Here is a 16,079-nt window from a genome sequence, read left to right on the forward strand (position 1 = left end):
TAGCCTATACGTTTAGTTTATTCTTCTATACTGTAAAGCATGTGTGGTTGAGCACACCTCTTCTACCTTGTTCCTACCAGTAGCATAAATAGATTTTCTCACATTTCCTTCATCTCTTTCTGCTTTTTCTGTTCTGCTTGCTGGATATCCACTTTTCTGCTCCAGTTCTTAGTCTTACCTTTTATACCAAGGCAAATTGCTGTTACTGTGATCTCTAAATCTTTTATGTGGCCACAAGACTGCATATTAGTTTCTTTGATGACTTCAATGAGCAGCTCATGTCTCCTTTAAGAACAATTCTAAGACTTTTTGATATAAACTATAGAAAAAGCATGTGAGCCCATTGTAAGCCAGATAAGAACCCCTGAAACATTACTTTCTATTATCCAACATTCAAAAAGAGTGTAATAAGCTGCACTTTAACCAAGACTACTATATCTTTTTCAAAGGTTTTTTTAGATACTCTTTCACTGGTTTTTGTTTCTCAAGTCTCACATAATTGGAGAAGAAAATACACCAATTTTTTCTGGAATCAATCCACAGTGAATTCTAAATGAATGTTTCCTGTAGAAGTGGTGTAGGGGGTTTTATGGCTGCTTTATTTAATTTTTACAAGGTATGTATGCAGCACACAGAGGGAGGGACTTATATTGAGGGGAAGAAGCCGCATAATACAAGAGTTAGGGTTTGCAATACATGGGCTGTCCATAAGATTCTGTTATTAAATCCTGACAACTGAAACAATTCAAGTAAGCTCTTTAGCTCAAATTAAGCTTTACTAATCAATTGATTGATTGATTGGTTGAATTTCCAGAGTGATGAAGGAAATGGAATGACAGTGTGGACAGAACATGAACTACTACTCAACTATTACAGGATGCTCGAGATGGGCATATTTGTGGATTACAGAACAATCAGCACACCTTGCTGAAACCACAGATAAAACCTTATGTGGACATAAACAGAGTTAAACATGGCAGAAGTCAGTGTTAAAAATTTAAACTATATAAATATATATTCCTGGGATTTTAAAATACACACCTACTGCTTGTCTCCTTCCTGCCTACAAACAACCGGGAACAATCCTCTTATTTCAGCCCTGTGGAAGTGTTTACCAATAGTTCTGGTTGAAGTCATTGCACAAAATGAGTCACCTGCTTTAATATTTTGACTTTGTGACTTAAGAGTGTAAACTATTCAGGACAAGGACAAGGTGTGTTTCTGTTGTAATTAATAGAACATGGCCTCAAATGTGATCCAGACTTTGTAATGCTCCTACAACTGAGTCAATAAATAAAGACTTTACATGACATAATTCATCAGTCTGGATGAGCTGTATCAGTATTTCCACTTGTTTGTTGACTAGACTTCCTTTGGGATGGGACACTGAGCTCAAAGGAGGGCTGGTACAGATGCACCTAGTTGTGCTGTGGACTCTCATAACACAGTGTTACAGCAGAAACTGAAAGCTGATTGGTAAATCAGCTGGCTCAGCAGAAATTGAAAGCAGACTGGCAAATCAGCTGGTTCAGCAGAAACTGACAACTGATTGGCAAATCAGCTGGCTCAGAAGAGCTCAGCAAGAAGCTAGAATTTGAACAAGAGAGAATTTGAACCAAAATAGCAAGTTAGCTGGCTCAGCAGGGCTTATCAGGAAGCAAGGTGTCTGGGTAAGCAAGAGTTCGCACTAAAATAGCCAGATGTTGAGACCATATGTCTTGAGCTTTGGGCCAAGGACAAAGAATTCAAAGTTGCCAAACCACAAGTTGTGACCAGAGGTCACCCATGACCAAGGAAGGGAAAAAAGAGTTAGAGTACACTTCTCCAAACAACCACCAGGACCACCATAACACTCATAGATAAAACTGAGCATATGCTAGAAAAACTACCTGAAGGGTGGTTGTAGTCAGGTGGGGGTCGGTCTCTTCTCCCAGGTAACCTGTGACAGAACAAGAGTCTCAAGCTGCATCAGGGGAGGTTTAGGCTGGATGTTAGGAAGAAATTCTTCACATAGTGATTTGCCACTGGAATGTGCTGCTCAGGGAGGTGGTAGACTCACCATCACTGGAGGTGTTTAAAAAGAGACTGGATGAGGCACTCGGTGCCATGGTTTAGTTGATCAGATGGTGTTGGGTGATAGGTTGGACTCGATGATCTCAAAGGTCTTTTCCAGCCTGGTTAATTCTGCAGTTCCGTAATTCCATTGGTAATTTACATGTGTATCCAGCTTTGTGGAAGTAGGCAGGCATTTCATGGAAAGAGCTGAGTATGGCTTTTTCTTGATTCTATAAAAATAGCAATTCTGTTGTATCTTGGCTAGGAGGAGGAACCCACCATGCGCCCAGCACTGCAATAAAGCAGCATTGGCTTTCTAAACTATCATCTGGTCTGGAGAGTTTCCTCAATTCTGAGTTTTTGTCACACTGTGAGTGTGTGCAGTTCCCATTGCACTTGTAAGATCAGCAGCCCCCAACAGCACTCAGGTGAGGTGCCTGGCCTCCAAGATACATGCCCTGCGATGCCCACCTTTAGAGAATGCCGTCTCTTCCCAGACCAAGCGTTATTCACCTCAAGAAACACAAAGTTTTTTTCTTGACTTTCAGAACATCCACATAGTTGAAATCCTGATCAGTCTCAGGTTTTACCAGACACACCTACTCATCTGTCTGAAGCAGCACAGCGAGAAGGTTGTAAAGCACCGGTTGTAAATTTTATTTAGCTATTTACAACTTATTTCTCTGAAGAGACTGCTACAGCGTTACACGCACGCCCTCAGCATTTCCACGGCACCCATCGCTATCTGCCCGAAGCGGGCTCGTTTGATGACCCCACGACCTGAGGGACGCCAGGCCCTCGGGTGGGCAGGTGAGGCGGAGGGCACGGCCGGTAGGGCAGCTGCCACAGGCTGAGGGTGGCGCTGAGGAGCCGCTTCCGGCGCGGGGGAATAATGCCGGGTTGCTGTGAGGGAGTTGAGGGGGAAGCCAGGCGCGGCGAGGCCGCTGAGGGGCCGTCTACTCCCACCCGGCCGGCGCTGTGGCGGACCGGGGCGTTACAGCATATCCTGATCAGCGTGGCGGGCCCGGGGCGCTGTGGCGGGCGCCCAGCGTCCGTGCCTGTCGCTCCCCGCTGCGGCCCCTCGGCCGGGCACAGCCTGCAACGCGCGCGCCCCCCCGGGCGAGGGGCGGGGGCGAGCACTGTCCCGGCCGGCGCTGATCTTACGCTCCTATTGGCCGCTGTCTGCGCTGACGTCACGATCATGATGAGAATTAATGATCGGAGGCGCTGATTTCATTGTGTGACGCCGGGACCGACCCAGCCGAAACCGGCTGAATCCGGAGCCCCGATCGCCCTGCAGCAGCCCCGCACAGCACGGTAAGCCCGCCGCGCTGCGCAGGGGCGGTGGGCGGGCGCGACTGAGTCCCGGGGGGGCGGTCGGGTCCCCCCGCCCGACGGGGGTGCGGCGGACAGGCGGGAAGGAGGGCGGCGATGATGGTGATGGTGATGATGATGCCCCTGGGCCGGCGGGCCGGCGGTGGGGGAGGGCGGCGGCGCGGGCTCGCGCTCGCGGAGCTACCCCGGGCGCGCAAGCTCACTGCGTCTCCCCCGCAGAGGCAGGGGCTGAGCACCCGCCACGCTGCGGGACTGCGCATGCGTACGGAACGCCTGGAGGGGCCGCGTGTGCGGCCTCTGCCGCACTGCGCCTGCGCAGTGTGCTGCGGCCCGGGGGCCTGCGGTGTGGCTGAGCGCATGCGCCGCGCGGTCCTAGCGCGCCGGCTAGGTGTGATCGCCGGCGTCTCGGTCTTTTGATTTCCCTGAGCTCTGGGCCCCTTCTTACTTCTCATGTTAATGCTGGGGCGGCACACTGAGCGTGGGCTGGTACACCTGAACGCTTTGGGGGGACAGTTGAGGAGGATAAAGGATAAAGCTTACCTTGGTTTCATGATGCGAGGCCTGCGAGATGCACGCAGGGCAGATGGCCACCGCACGTAAGTGGGCGAGAGGTGGCCAGACTAGGGGGCTGACAGAGAACCACATTTTCCTGGAGGACTTAAACCTCTCACAGATCACACTGTATTGGTGCCAGGCATGGTGACAGTTCAAGAGAAGGTCTTCTAGCTTCCAGATTTTAGCCCTCAAATGTTTGTTAGAGAATGACGGCATAAAAGCGCACTGATTGTACAGTCTGCTAATAGACCCGGGGGCGCTCACCTCTAGAAGTACTTTTTTTGCATGTCGGCTTGCCCTGTTCTGTGAAACAACAAGCCCTTCCCAGCCCTCTGCCCCTGTATTCCACTGGCCTGGTGCTTCTGATGTTACGTGTAAGGTCCTGTGTAACTATCCAAAAGTAGCTCCGTATCTACTGGAGTCAAAGCAGCTCCTCAGAGTAAACCTGCATTTTAGTATGGCATTCCTTTTTTCTGACACAGTCTTGGAAACTTCAAACTCTTAATTTAGAACAAGGCTAATCCAGCTGAAGTCAGACATCTCATTTGCATGAGTAAAATGGCATTGGGTGTGTAAACCTGCAGAGTTGTGGTCACAGGTTATTATGTTACTAAGTTAACTGAGGGCTGTCTAATTTGTCTCTAACAAAAAGCTGAATTTTATGGTCATAACTGTAAATACAATATTACAGATGCTGTACTTAGTGGAGAGGGAAGCAATTGTGCTCTTGAGTCCTGGATATTGAAAAGTAGTTTTATAAGTATAATGTACTGCACTTACAGTTGTGGAGTTGCAACAATTGTGGCCTGTGTGGGAAAGAGGCCGTAATTAAAAATCAAGGTGATTAAACATTATTGCTTGATGCATGTCCAGTATCTGTACACATGCTATGTAAGCTGGGGGTTGGTTGGTTGATAATTTTCTTTCTGTTTGGGGCTTGCAAAATACTGTGAGCTTTTGGCAGACATGGGCAGTGAAGTTGGTGATTGCTGGTACAGTTCAGGTTCCTAAAGCTGTACTAATAGTGTCACTAGTGCAGTCTCATTTATGGATATAGTAGCTTTCTTAGTCTGGTTGCAGTTTTTTCCCCCAGATGTATATTGGCACTGAATCTGTCTTGAACCACTGGAGATAGGGGTAGGGGGGGAGATAAAAAATCTAGATTGGTGAGTGTGATGATTTTTCTTCTTGTACCTGCTATGGGTGGACAGACTAAAGCAGTAAAAAGCTTACAGGCTTTTATGAGATGACGCTCTTCCAATCAAGTGCTTGTTTGGTGCTGAAGTTAAAACCCCCAAACCTCTTGGAAATGTCTCGTTGCATGTTAATCCCTGATGATTTAAAAGTGTTTCATGTTTACATTTGGTTACTTTGTGGTGGTTTTTACTCTTGAGTGAATTACATATTTTTAATTGTAGTTTCACATCCGAGACAAATTTCTGTTAGTGTTTGAAAAAAGACCATCATTAATATCATTTTAGTTGCCTGGTTTTGAGATTAATTAGCATTAAGTAGTATCCTACAATGACTTAGCTTCTAAGTTTACTTGGTTCAGCAAGTAAAGAGTTTTTGACACTAAGACTATAATACTGTGCACTGTAAGCAGACTTCAGGCCACAGAGTTACTTATTTTTTCTTTCTTCCTTTCTTTTTTAAGGCTTCTTTTTTTTTTTACCTCCCTCCAGATCTTCAGGTATTCATTGCAGAAAAGTTCAGTAACTCTTCAGTTTATTTTTTATTCTAACCAGGGGATCCTTAATCCAGGACTGTTCACATTTCCTTGTTCTTTCTTTTGTGGTACTCCGTGACACCAAGTTGTTTTCTTTAGTGTCTAAAAATAAATCCCCGGGCCTCAGCAAGTCTCCCTAGAGAACTTCTTAATTTTGGATGTTGAAGAAAGTAAGTAGAGTGGAAGGAGTGGGCATTTGCAGTGAACTGTGTGGGATAATAGTTACACTAAGTACCTTTCTCATAAAGTAGATGTGGTACCGCTTCAGAAGCAAACTCAGTTTTAGTTCTTCTTTGTTCTCCCCTGTGCACTTGTCCTTGCTCTTGCTATGGAAGCGGGGAAAAAGGTGGATGCTGTGAAAGAAGTTGCTCAAGCAGCTGATGTCTAAAGTCCATCTGTAAGAGTAACCTTAATCTCATCCGAGAAAGAGCCAAGGTGACAGGTTGCAGTGTTAGTAGGATTGTCCTCTGTGAGGCTCATACTCAGCAGTCTTGGAGAAACCAGAGTTTCTCCAAGACTGCTGACTCTCAGAGCTCCTGGCTGCATTCTTATCACATACCAGTCTTTGATCTCTCACGTGTCCCCCATGCCTGGCTTAGCACTTGGACTACATTTATGACTCCCAAACCACTGTGTAGAGCAAAGAGATTCTTCTGTTGCTAGGATTTTTTTTCTTTCAGTTAGAATTCATTTTAGAAAGGGAGTGGAGAGCAACATCTTTATATTGGTGGGTTTACAGAAGGTTGAGAAATGGGAACCCACCAAAGGAGAAAGCTGAGTGGTATTAGTTGGCCCAGGACACATAGCAGGGGTGGAGAAAGTGCTTAGAGAAAACTTGCTTTTTTTCATCCACTGTAGATTATTCTCTGCATTGTCACATAGACAGCAACATGCCTGGCCAAGGCTGACTTACTTTACTAGTAGAGCAGGCAGATATTGAATCCTTGCAAATACTGCTTTGCCATGGCTTTCTCTTACTGACGTACAAATATAACTTGCATTCATGGAATTACAGTTTGCATAATGCTTTGCCTGAATTAATTTCACAGAGTTTCTTTTCTGTAACAAACTCTCTTTTCAGTGCCAATGTGTTGCTAGCCAACTGGACACCTGGCTTCCCCAAAGCTCAAATGCATGTTTTCTAAGCTTGGCAAGTTGAGATCAAAGGGAAATTATGGTAAAAATCTTATGTGGATTTCCAACTGGGAGTCTGAGGTTCAAGAAAAGGTGAGAAGGCCTGCAGGAACTGGAGTGCTTCATAGATAACACAAATTGGAGAAAGGAGCTTATTTCCTTTGAAGTTACTGAGATTGTTTGGAATAACACTGAGCCCATTGTGGGGGGCATGACCTGCTGATTCCCTTGATACAGAATCATAAAGAATGTCGGGGGTTCAAAGGGACCTTGAAAGATCATTGAGTCCAGCACCCCTGCCAGAGCAGTGCAGGTCACCCAGGAATGTATCCAGGTGGGTTTTGAATGTCTCCAGAGAAGGAGGCTCCACAACCTCTCTGAGCAGCCTGCTCCAGGGCTCTGTCACCCTCACAGCGTTCATGTGGAACCTCCTCTGCTCCAGCTTGCACTTTGTCCTGTCACTGGACATCACTGAGCAGAGCCTGGCTCCATCCTCCCAACATTCACCCTTCACATCTTTATCAACATGAATGAGGTCACCCTCGGGCTCTTCCTCTCCAAGCAAAAGAGCCCCAGTTGCCTCAGCCTTTACTAACAAGGCAGATGTTCCCTGCCTTCAGCAGCTCTGTGGCACTATGCTGGACTCTTTCAAGCAGTTTGCTGAGGTCATTTGTGAACTGACCCAGAACTAGATATATTATTCCAGATGTGGTCTTGCTAGGGCAGAGCAGAAGGGAAGAGTCTCTCTGCACTATCACAGTATCACAGTATCACAGTAACTAAGGTTGGAAGAGACCCCAAGGATCATCAAGTCCAACCTGTTCCAACAGACCTCACAACTAGATCATAGCACCAAGCGCCACGTCCAATCTCCCCTTGAACACCTCCAGGGACGGCGACTCCACCACCTCCCTGGGCAGCCCATTCCAATGACGAATGACTCGCTCAGTGAAGAACTTTTTCCTCACCTCGAGTCTAAACCTCCCCTGACACAACTTGAGACTGTGTCCCCTTGTTCTGGTGCTGGTTGCCTGGGAGAAGAGACCAACCCCCACCTGGCTACAACCACCCTTCAGGTAGTTGTAGAGGGCAATGAGGTCGCCTCTGATCCTTCTCTTCTCCAGGCTAAACAATCCCAGCTCCCTCAGCCTCTCCTCATAGGGCTTGTGCACTACTAACCGTGCCCCTTCTAATTCACCCCAGGGTACCACTGGACTTCTTGGCCACAAGGGCACATTGCTGGATCGTGGTCATCCTTCTGGCCACCAGGACCCCCAGGTCCCTTTCCCCTATGCTACTCCTCAACAGGTCAGTCCTCAACCTGTACTGGTGCATGGAGTTGTTCTTTCCCAGATGCAAGGCTCCACACTTGTATTTCATTCTGTTTATCCCTGCCCAACTCTCCAGCCTGTGTAAGTCTCACTGAATGGCAGTACAGCCTGAGGGGGTGTCAGCCACTCCTCCCAGTTTGGTGTCAGTCAGGTTGTTGATGAATGTATTGAATAGTACTGGTCCCAGTACCAACCCCTGAGGGACTCCACTACATGCAGGTCTTCAACTAGACTCTGTCCCATTGATCACAACTCTTTGACTTCTTTTCCTTCAACCAGTTCACAACCCACCTCACTGCCCAATCATCCAGACCACACTTCCTCAGTTTAGCTGTGAGGATGTTGTGGGAGATGGTGCCAAATGCTTTCCTGAAGTCAAGATAAACCACATCCATTTCACTGCCATCATCTATCCACTTGTTTATGTCCTCATCAAAGGCTATCAGGTTGGTTAAACATGACTTCCCCTTGGTAAAACCACTCTGACTGCTCCCTATTTATCCTTCATATGCCTAGAGACAGTGCTGAGGATAAGTTGCTTCATCACCTTTCCAGGGATGAGACTAACCCAGATCTTGCTTTAATTTTTACAAATTGGTAGCTAGTAATGTTTTTGTTGTCTGTTGAGGAAAGTAAACTCTAAAGTTTAGCTCCGGCCTAAAATATTTTACTCCAATTCTAGACATGAATCTTTTCCTTTCTAGAAGTCTTCTGATCTCTGCTATCCATTACCATTACATGATATACTCATCTTGATTAATGACATGAAAGGAGTTGAGTGTCTGCTCATGCTTTTAAGCCCTTGACAGTTTTATTTGCTCTAACTTAGAAGCAGTTCTTGTGCAAAGGTTGCTATATATTGCTACTCACCTCCTTTCCGTACAAAATTTCCTAAACCCATAACAAAAACTTCGTAGCTACAAAAGCTTCCCTCAGCCCCTTTATTTTCCTCCCAGGTGATGGTATGGTTTCTTAGTCCTTAGTTTGTTCTGCATGATGTTGAGACATGTACTGTGAGTATTAAAAATAACTTGTGGCTGGTGACTTTTTTGCTCTCCAAGATACAAAGTCAGATGCAGGGTTGGTTTTGGCCTGTGCTTATGGTGGCTCAGCTGGTGGTCTTCTGTTTGGGACAAAATTAAAGGCCCCATTCTGGAAGTCCTGTGATTGTGGGGCTCATCTATTCTTACATATAGCTTGGGGATTATATTCTTTGCCTTTGTCGACTGATCTATACAACAGGAACATAAAACTTCAGTTTGCTATCAGGGAGTCTATTCTGTAGATGGTAATACTCAGCTGTTTGCCTTCTCCAAGCCCAGGGTATGAATTTTCAAGTGTAACAAAGCCAGATGTGGTTCAGTGTGTTCCTTGAACTGCTGCTGACAGGCTGCCTGATCCCCTGCCTCTGTGATGGCCTGGTGTAACCCAGTGTTGAGCCTGACACTGGTGGGGACGTGGTGAGGGGCCTGTGCGATGGCCTGCTGTGGGGCAATGCTGCTTGCATGGAGGCCACACCATGAGGAGTGTGTGAGCCCATGGGCTGGCTTGCAGGGGAAGCTGCCCCCAGCAGGCCATCTGGGATCCCCAGTGGCTGGACCTTTGGGTGGTGGGGTGGCTGCCTCAGCATGGGCTACCTGGTCCCCATACAGCAAAGCTTTCTCATGGGTAAACCCAGGGCTGGGCTGGCTTGGCAGCCTGAAATAAACACCTGCAGAGTAGCTGTTGGGTGAAGCCATGGGTCTCCACAGTTTGGGTGACTGTGCTGAAAAACTCAACAAAAACAAAGCAAAAGGGCAGGAACCTACATCCTGAGGTCCCATAGTGAGCATTGACTTGTTCTGCTGTAAAGTAGCCCTTAAGTGTTCTAAAAAAGCCTGGTTTATAGCCTCAGGATATGGCTTCACAGCAGCTTGACCCTTTTTAAGATCAGGTTGTGATCTGGGAGGTTCTTCTTTTGTGTCCATATTAGCATTGGCATTGCGATGGGCTGGACCAGAACTGCCTAAAGCCTCTCTCTTTGAGTTCTTTTTCCTCAAGCTGGTTTTCTATTCAAGTCCTTCTTCCTTGTGACTTCGGGAGAGGGACGTGCCAGTGCTGATACATCTTAGATCTTGTCTCTTCCTTTGGTAGGGGAGAGGAATCAGACCCGGAGCTGCTGCTGTTACTCTATTTTGCCTTGTGCCTTTATTTTTGTTTTAAGAGAGAAACTTTTTCTCTGGAGCTTAACAACACGGTGTAATATTTGTTTACTTACGACAGGCTGTCGGTGTTGTTGCAAACATGCAGTTCACCTCTGCAACTCCAGCCTGTCACAAAGGAACGCTGATTCTAACAGGTTTGGGGGGAAAGTAAGTAGAAGTGTTGGTAAAGGACTCTGTAAAGAAAATGTGCCCACACTTAGTGTTCCCACAAGAAGTGTAAATGAGAGGCTGTGCGTCCTGCAAGTGTTACAGTTTTTATTCCAACTTTCAGAGTATCTTCTTTTATTTTTAGATGAATCTGCGTTCTGTATTTACTGTAGAGCAACAAAGGATATTGCAGCGTTATTATGAAAATGGAATGACAAATCAAAGTAAAAATTGCTTTCAGCTCATATTACAGTGTGCACAAGAAACTAAACTGGACTTCAGTGTAGTCAGGGTAAGTACTGAGGCCTTCCAAATCTGTATGTTAAAGTTATACCCATTCATTTCTTTACATGAAATTCTCTCTAGGGGACTGGAGTCTCTAACCTCACACCTGTCTGATTTCAGACTTCAGTACGTGTGTCTGACGTGTCCATTGTTATCCAGTGAGCCTGTTGATGGTTTGTTTTCACTGAAATGTTTTTGCATGATTGCTGTGTTTACCAGGGGCCTGGATTGCACAAGGAATGATTTTTGGTTGGTTGGTTTGGTTTGGTTTTTCTTTTGGGTTGCTGTTTGTCTTTTGATGATGTCTTGGTTTTTGGGGTATTTATTAAGCTGCAACTTAGCTTGCCCTGTAGAAACCTTGTGCAATGTATCAAAGAAAGGTCATGTTGTTAGGGAACTATTCTGAAGTTAAACAAATTTCTATAACCTGATGTATTTGGGGGGAATAATTCTTTTGACACACTCTGTCACACTTGTCTTTTATGCCACAATCATTAATATTGTGGTCCCTTGTGGTCATTTACAGTGAGTACATTCTTCTCTCATAAAAGAATGTGACTAGTGCTAACAGGAGCTCTTCCAAAGTCTATGAGTTCCATGGGAAGGGAAATAATAATCCCTTTGTGAAACACTAGACAACAAAATGGCTGTTGTCTTGGAGCAGAAATAGAAATCATGAGGCATTGGCTGAAAAAATAACAACAGCAGTGGAGCTACCAGAAGTTTCTGCATCACTGGCCACTGAAGAGGTAGAAGTAAGACCCGTCTGTGGGTTTTTTTCAAGTGATGTACCAGTGATGTGTTGACAACAACAACCTCTCCTGCTCCCTAATTCTTCTCTGGAGTTCTCACCCACAAAATGCCTGCAAATACTGAAGCTTTCCAAGTTTGAGATGGTGGGAAGCTCTGAAAGTCAGCCAGAAGTTCAGACTCCCTGTAACAGGCAATTGTAACAGGAATCTGGATGCTGATAATGCAGTCAGGGCCTATATTTTCTATTTTTACTCTGATTGAAGGACCTGGAGGAGGCAGCCAGTCTTGTCTACTTCCAGTCCTCCTTCACTCCCTGTCTTTGTATTTCCCTTCCCCTCTCTGATTCCCTTACTGCAGTAATGTATCATAGATGATTTTCTTCAGTTTTATTCCATTGTGTGCAATACTTAAACTTTATTCCTACTTGTGAAGTGCAATGGAAACAGACCCAGCATTTGACCTGCATATGTACTATTTTTACATGATTTTACCTTTCTCTTCTCTACACTCCTCCTTTCTGCCTCTCCTAATATCCCTCTTTTTTCTCTTTTATTTTTCCCCTATAAAACTCCTGCAAAGTGATTAGTACCATTTTTTGCACAGTATCTAGCAGAGTGACTCTTTGGGTGCAGCTGGCACTTGCAGATCACAGAATCCCAGCACGATGAAGGTTGGAAGGGAGCTCTGGAGATCATCTAATTCAACCCTCCTGCTAAAGCAGGGGCACCCACAGTAGCTTGCCCAGGATCACAGTGTCCAGGCAGGTTTGGAATTTCTCCAGAGAAGGAGACTCCATAACTTCTCTAGGCAGCCTGCTCCAAGGCTTTGGCACCCACACAGGAAAATTTTTTTCCTCATGTTCAGGTGAAGCTTTCTGTGTTCCAGTTTGTGGCCATTGCCCCTTGTCCTGTTACTTGGTACCACAGAAAAGAGTCTGGCCCCATTCTTTTGACCCTTGACTTTTATATATTGATCAGCACTGGGCAGATCCCCTCGCAGCCTGTCCTCAACAGAGAGCTCTCCAGTCCTCTCAGCATCTTTGTAGCCTCCTTGGGACTCTCTCCAGTAGTTCCTTGTCTTTTGTGAAGTGGGGAGCCAGGAGCTGGACACCCAAATGCTTGGTAGTGCTAGTAAGTCATTTGCATTTCTTTTTAGGGGAACTGCGAAGAAAAAGTAAAGATTTTAGTTCTATCCAGTTGGAAAAGTTGGGGGTGAAATCTCTTTTCCCAGTCCAAAATTTGCAGTACAGCTATTTAATTATCATTTCTGCTCATTCAGTAAACTTACAAGATAGAAATGACCAAAAATAAACTTAATCTTCTAATTCTGTTTTATGCAAGAAAGGAAAGTAGCTCGAGATCCGTGCTGTAATGTCTGTGTTTAAATTGGCTTTCTAGCAGAAAAATTTGATTGCTAGTAACTGAGTTTTTACTGTGTGCAACAAATCATGCCTCACATTAGGCATTTTGTAAAACAGGACAACAAAAGTGGGTCAAATGGAAGGGACACTTCAGTGTACTTCTGTATGGTAGAGGTGTGTATTTTCCTGTAGAAAAACCTCTTTGCTTCCTTAGCAGGCACTCCTGTGTGCAGAAAGCTTTCCTCCTGTCTTGTGATGACATGGAAGCACAAGACAGGTATGAAGTGCAGTTTGGTTGTTATGGAGAAAGGGAGTTTATTGGTTAAAGCAACTGGTTTGGGTCACTGGATGTGGAGATGTTGGTTTGATTTGGTCTTAGGTGTGCAGCAGATGATGCTCGGTGTGGTGCAGTGAACAGTTTCACTCTATCTCTCTGTACCTGACCTGTATCCGATCCTCCTGGCAACCAGCATAAGCAGATGCCAAAACTGTTTCTCCTTCTTTGGCACTTGTATCTTCTTGTTTATACCATCACAGAATCATTCAGTCCAACCATTAATCCAGCACTGTCAGGTCACTGTTAAGCCATGTCCTTCACTACCACACCTATACAGCTTTGAAACCCCACAGGATGGAGGGGACACACACACACTCCACCACTGAGTACAGACACACTGGTGAAAGAATTGAGCAAGTCTTAACTCTCTGATCACGCAGATTGCCAGGAATAGTCAGGTAATGCTTATACTTTCCAGTGTTAACACTGATTCTTCCACCAGATTGAATCTTTATCTTAAAATACTGAAGTTTCCCTTTCATTCTTTCAGCTATATCTTAATGTGATAAGGACAGGCTTTCCTGTGTGTTCAGAGCAGCAATGCAGTTTTGACTTGTGCATATCTGCCATAGTACCTGTATTTGACAAGTATTTTTTGCACTGCTGTCTTACACAGAACCATGAACTGTCATTGCCACTTTTGGAAATGTCCATAATAGCAAACTTCTGTTTGGATCTAATCCCAGTAGTCCTAATCTTCTTGTCTTTTCAACTGCAGGTTTTGACACCCAGGTCTTGATTTGTGCAACTGGCAGAGAAGGCCATAGTCCATAGGTCTAAATACTTCACCAAATCATTTTGTAGCTGTCTGACAGAAAGGATTCTTATTTTTCTTCCTCTTGTCTAAATCTAGGAGTTGGCAGTTTCTGTTCAAGGCTGTTTAGAAGGTCTCAGTTACGTGGTTACAAAAGTTTAGCCACGAACCTCAGTGATGGGTCTGCATCGCAGGGTGTTAGATATTAGAAACTCAGGGGGAATTAGTCACAGCTATGTCAATGAAAGAAATCTTAAGCACAGCTTTGGTACAGGAGGCATGACACAGTCTCAGGATTTTTCAGAATCTGGGGCTACAATTTGGGTTCTCTTTTGTGTTAGTGTATGAATCCCAAGTGTGAGAGTCGTGGATTTCCAGCCTGTATTGTTCAGATGCTGCATAATCAGTGAATGATTTACATGTTTGTAAACTTAGGACTCAACCTGAACACTTAACATTTCAGCAGCTCTGCTTAAAAATGGAGTTGCCTAATTTTTCTGCTTATTTAATGCTTTGCTTATTTGTTGTTGTTGTTTGCAGACCTGGGTTGGCAATAAACGAAGGAAGATGAGCAGCAAGAGTGCTGTGGAGTATGGAGGCACTCCCCCAGGGTCTGTCCCTACCACTCCCTCAGTGCCTCCAGAAGTTAGAAACGTGGTAAATATTGCTCGATCCCAAAGTCAGCAACCTTCTTGGACCTCTTCTAATAATAACGATGTAATAGTTACTGGTATTTACAGTCCTGCTAGCTCATCTGGCAGGCAAGGATCCACCAAGCAGACAAATGCTTCAGTGGCAGAGCTCCAGAAAGCCTCTATTCCCCGGCTGCCAGGGAAAGGCGACTCGGAGTTCCAGCAGCAGCACATCCCCATCGGGCGCCAGGTACCGCACTGTAAGAATGCTTCCCTCTTGGTGGGGGAAAAGACCATTATTTTATCTAGGCAAACGAGCGTGCTGAATTCTGCAAACTCCATCTACAGTCACACCAAAAAAAGCTATGGTGGCTCCTCAGTCCAGACTGCAGAGTTGGTGTTACCTCAGAAACCCATGATATGCCACAGGCCCTGCAAAGCTGAGCCCACGGGATGTCAAAGGTTACAAAAGCCGGATCACGCGTCTCTCTCCTCGCACGTGCCCCCTGGACAAAGGGCTAATCCCAGGGACCCTTCTTGTAGCACACAAAACCTGGAAATCCGGGAAGTGTTTTCTCTGGCAGTTACAGATCAACCTCAAAGAGTGGTGGGAGGCAGCGCAGCGCAGAAGCACTGCTCGACGGAGGGCAGCTGTCTGTCCATCGCGATGGAAACTGGCGACGTGGACGACGAATATGCCAGGGAAGAAGAGCTGGCATCCATGGGAGCACAAATACAAAACTATTCAAGATACTGTGAAAGCAGCAGTTTTGTCCGAGTGGAGAACCAAAGTGCAGCCTTGTCTGGGCCAGGAAGAAACGCCAGCTGTAGTTCACAGCTGGTGAATGCCAGGGACATGCCTGACAATATTCTGTATCATAACAGAGACTACAACTTGCCTGCACGGACCTCATTGCATACAACATCCAGTACACTGTATAGCAGTGCTCATCCCTCAAGAAGTACCTTTTCTCCTCATTTTACATCTTCGAGTCAACTGAGGCTGTCACAAAACCAAAATAACTACCAGGTAATGAATCAATTTCTCTCAGCTTTCATCCCTTCAAGACGAGATTGTAGGGAAGCACCATTTTCTCTGAAAGTTGGTAGCTAGGTTCACTTTTCTGCAGGCTGTGCTCCCTTTACCTCTTGCAGTAGAGAGAATTCCTTCTTAAACAAAGATGTAGGTAGGACTAAAGTGTGGTAGCACTCCTGCCTGTGTAGCTGAGCCCATGGCTGCACTGGTAACAGTATATTGAGGATCAGTGTAGGTTTCATCAATGGAATAGCTGAATTTTGGCCACAAGAGTTTCATACCTTAACTGTTGATGTATGCTCAAGTCTGTGCTGTCCTGACATGGCTTGCCAGTGCATGTCTCAGTGATGCCCTTGGTTGTTCCTGGCACAGGGCAGAACATGGGATCATTTGTGAGCTGTACAGTTGCTTGCCCCTGTTAATGTTATCTGG

At 45.6% G+C, this 16,079-nt stretch overlaps 1 protein-coding gene across 2 annotated transcripts in view; it reads left to right on the top strand.

The window, feature by feature from the left end:
• The first annotated feature begins 3,091 nt into the window (after nucleotides 1-3,091).
• The window catches only part of HDX (highly divergent homeobox), a 41,422-nt gene continuing 28,434 nt past the window's right edge, over nucleotides 3,092-16,079 (top strand). Inside the window, exons 1-3 of one of the 2 annotated variants that reach the window (XM_054169575.1) lie at nucleotides 3,094-3,372; nucleotides 10,636-10,782; nucleotides 14,520-15,641. In XM_054169575.1, the coding sequence (XP_054025550.1) occupies nucleotides 10,636-10,782; nucleotides 14,520-15,641 (1,269 nt within the window). In that variant the 5' untranslated portion in view covers nucleotides 3,094-3,372. Of the gene's footprint in view, nucleotides 3,373-10,635; nucleotides 10,783-14,519; nucleotides 15,642-16,079 lie in introns of both variants that reach the window. The other variant, XM_054169576.1, reaches the window with a different exon arrangement.

Source organism: Dryobates pubescens, chromosome 18 (genome assembly GCF_014839835.1).
Source record: "Dryobates pubescens isolate bDryPub1 chromosome 18, bDryPub1.pri, whole genome shotgun sequence".
NCBI classification, from domain to species: Eukaryota; Metazoa; Chordata; class Aves; order Piciformes; family Picidae; genus Dryobates; species Dryobates pubescens.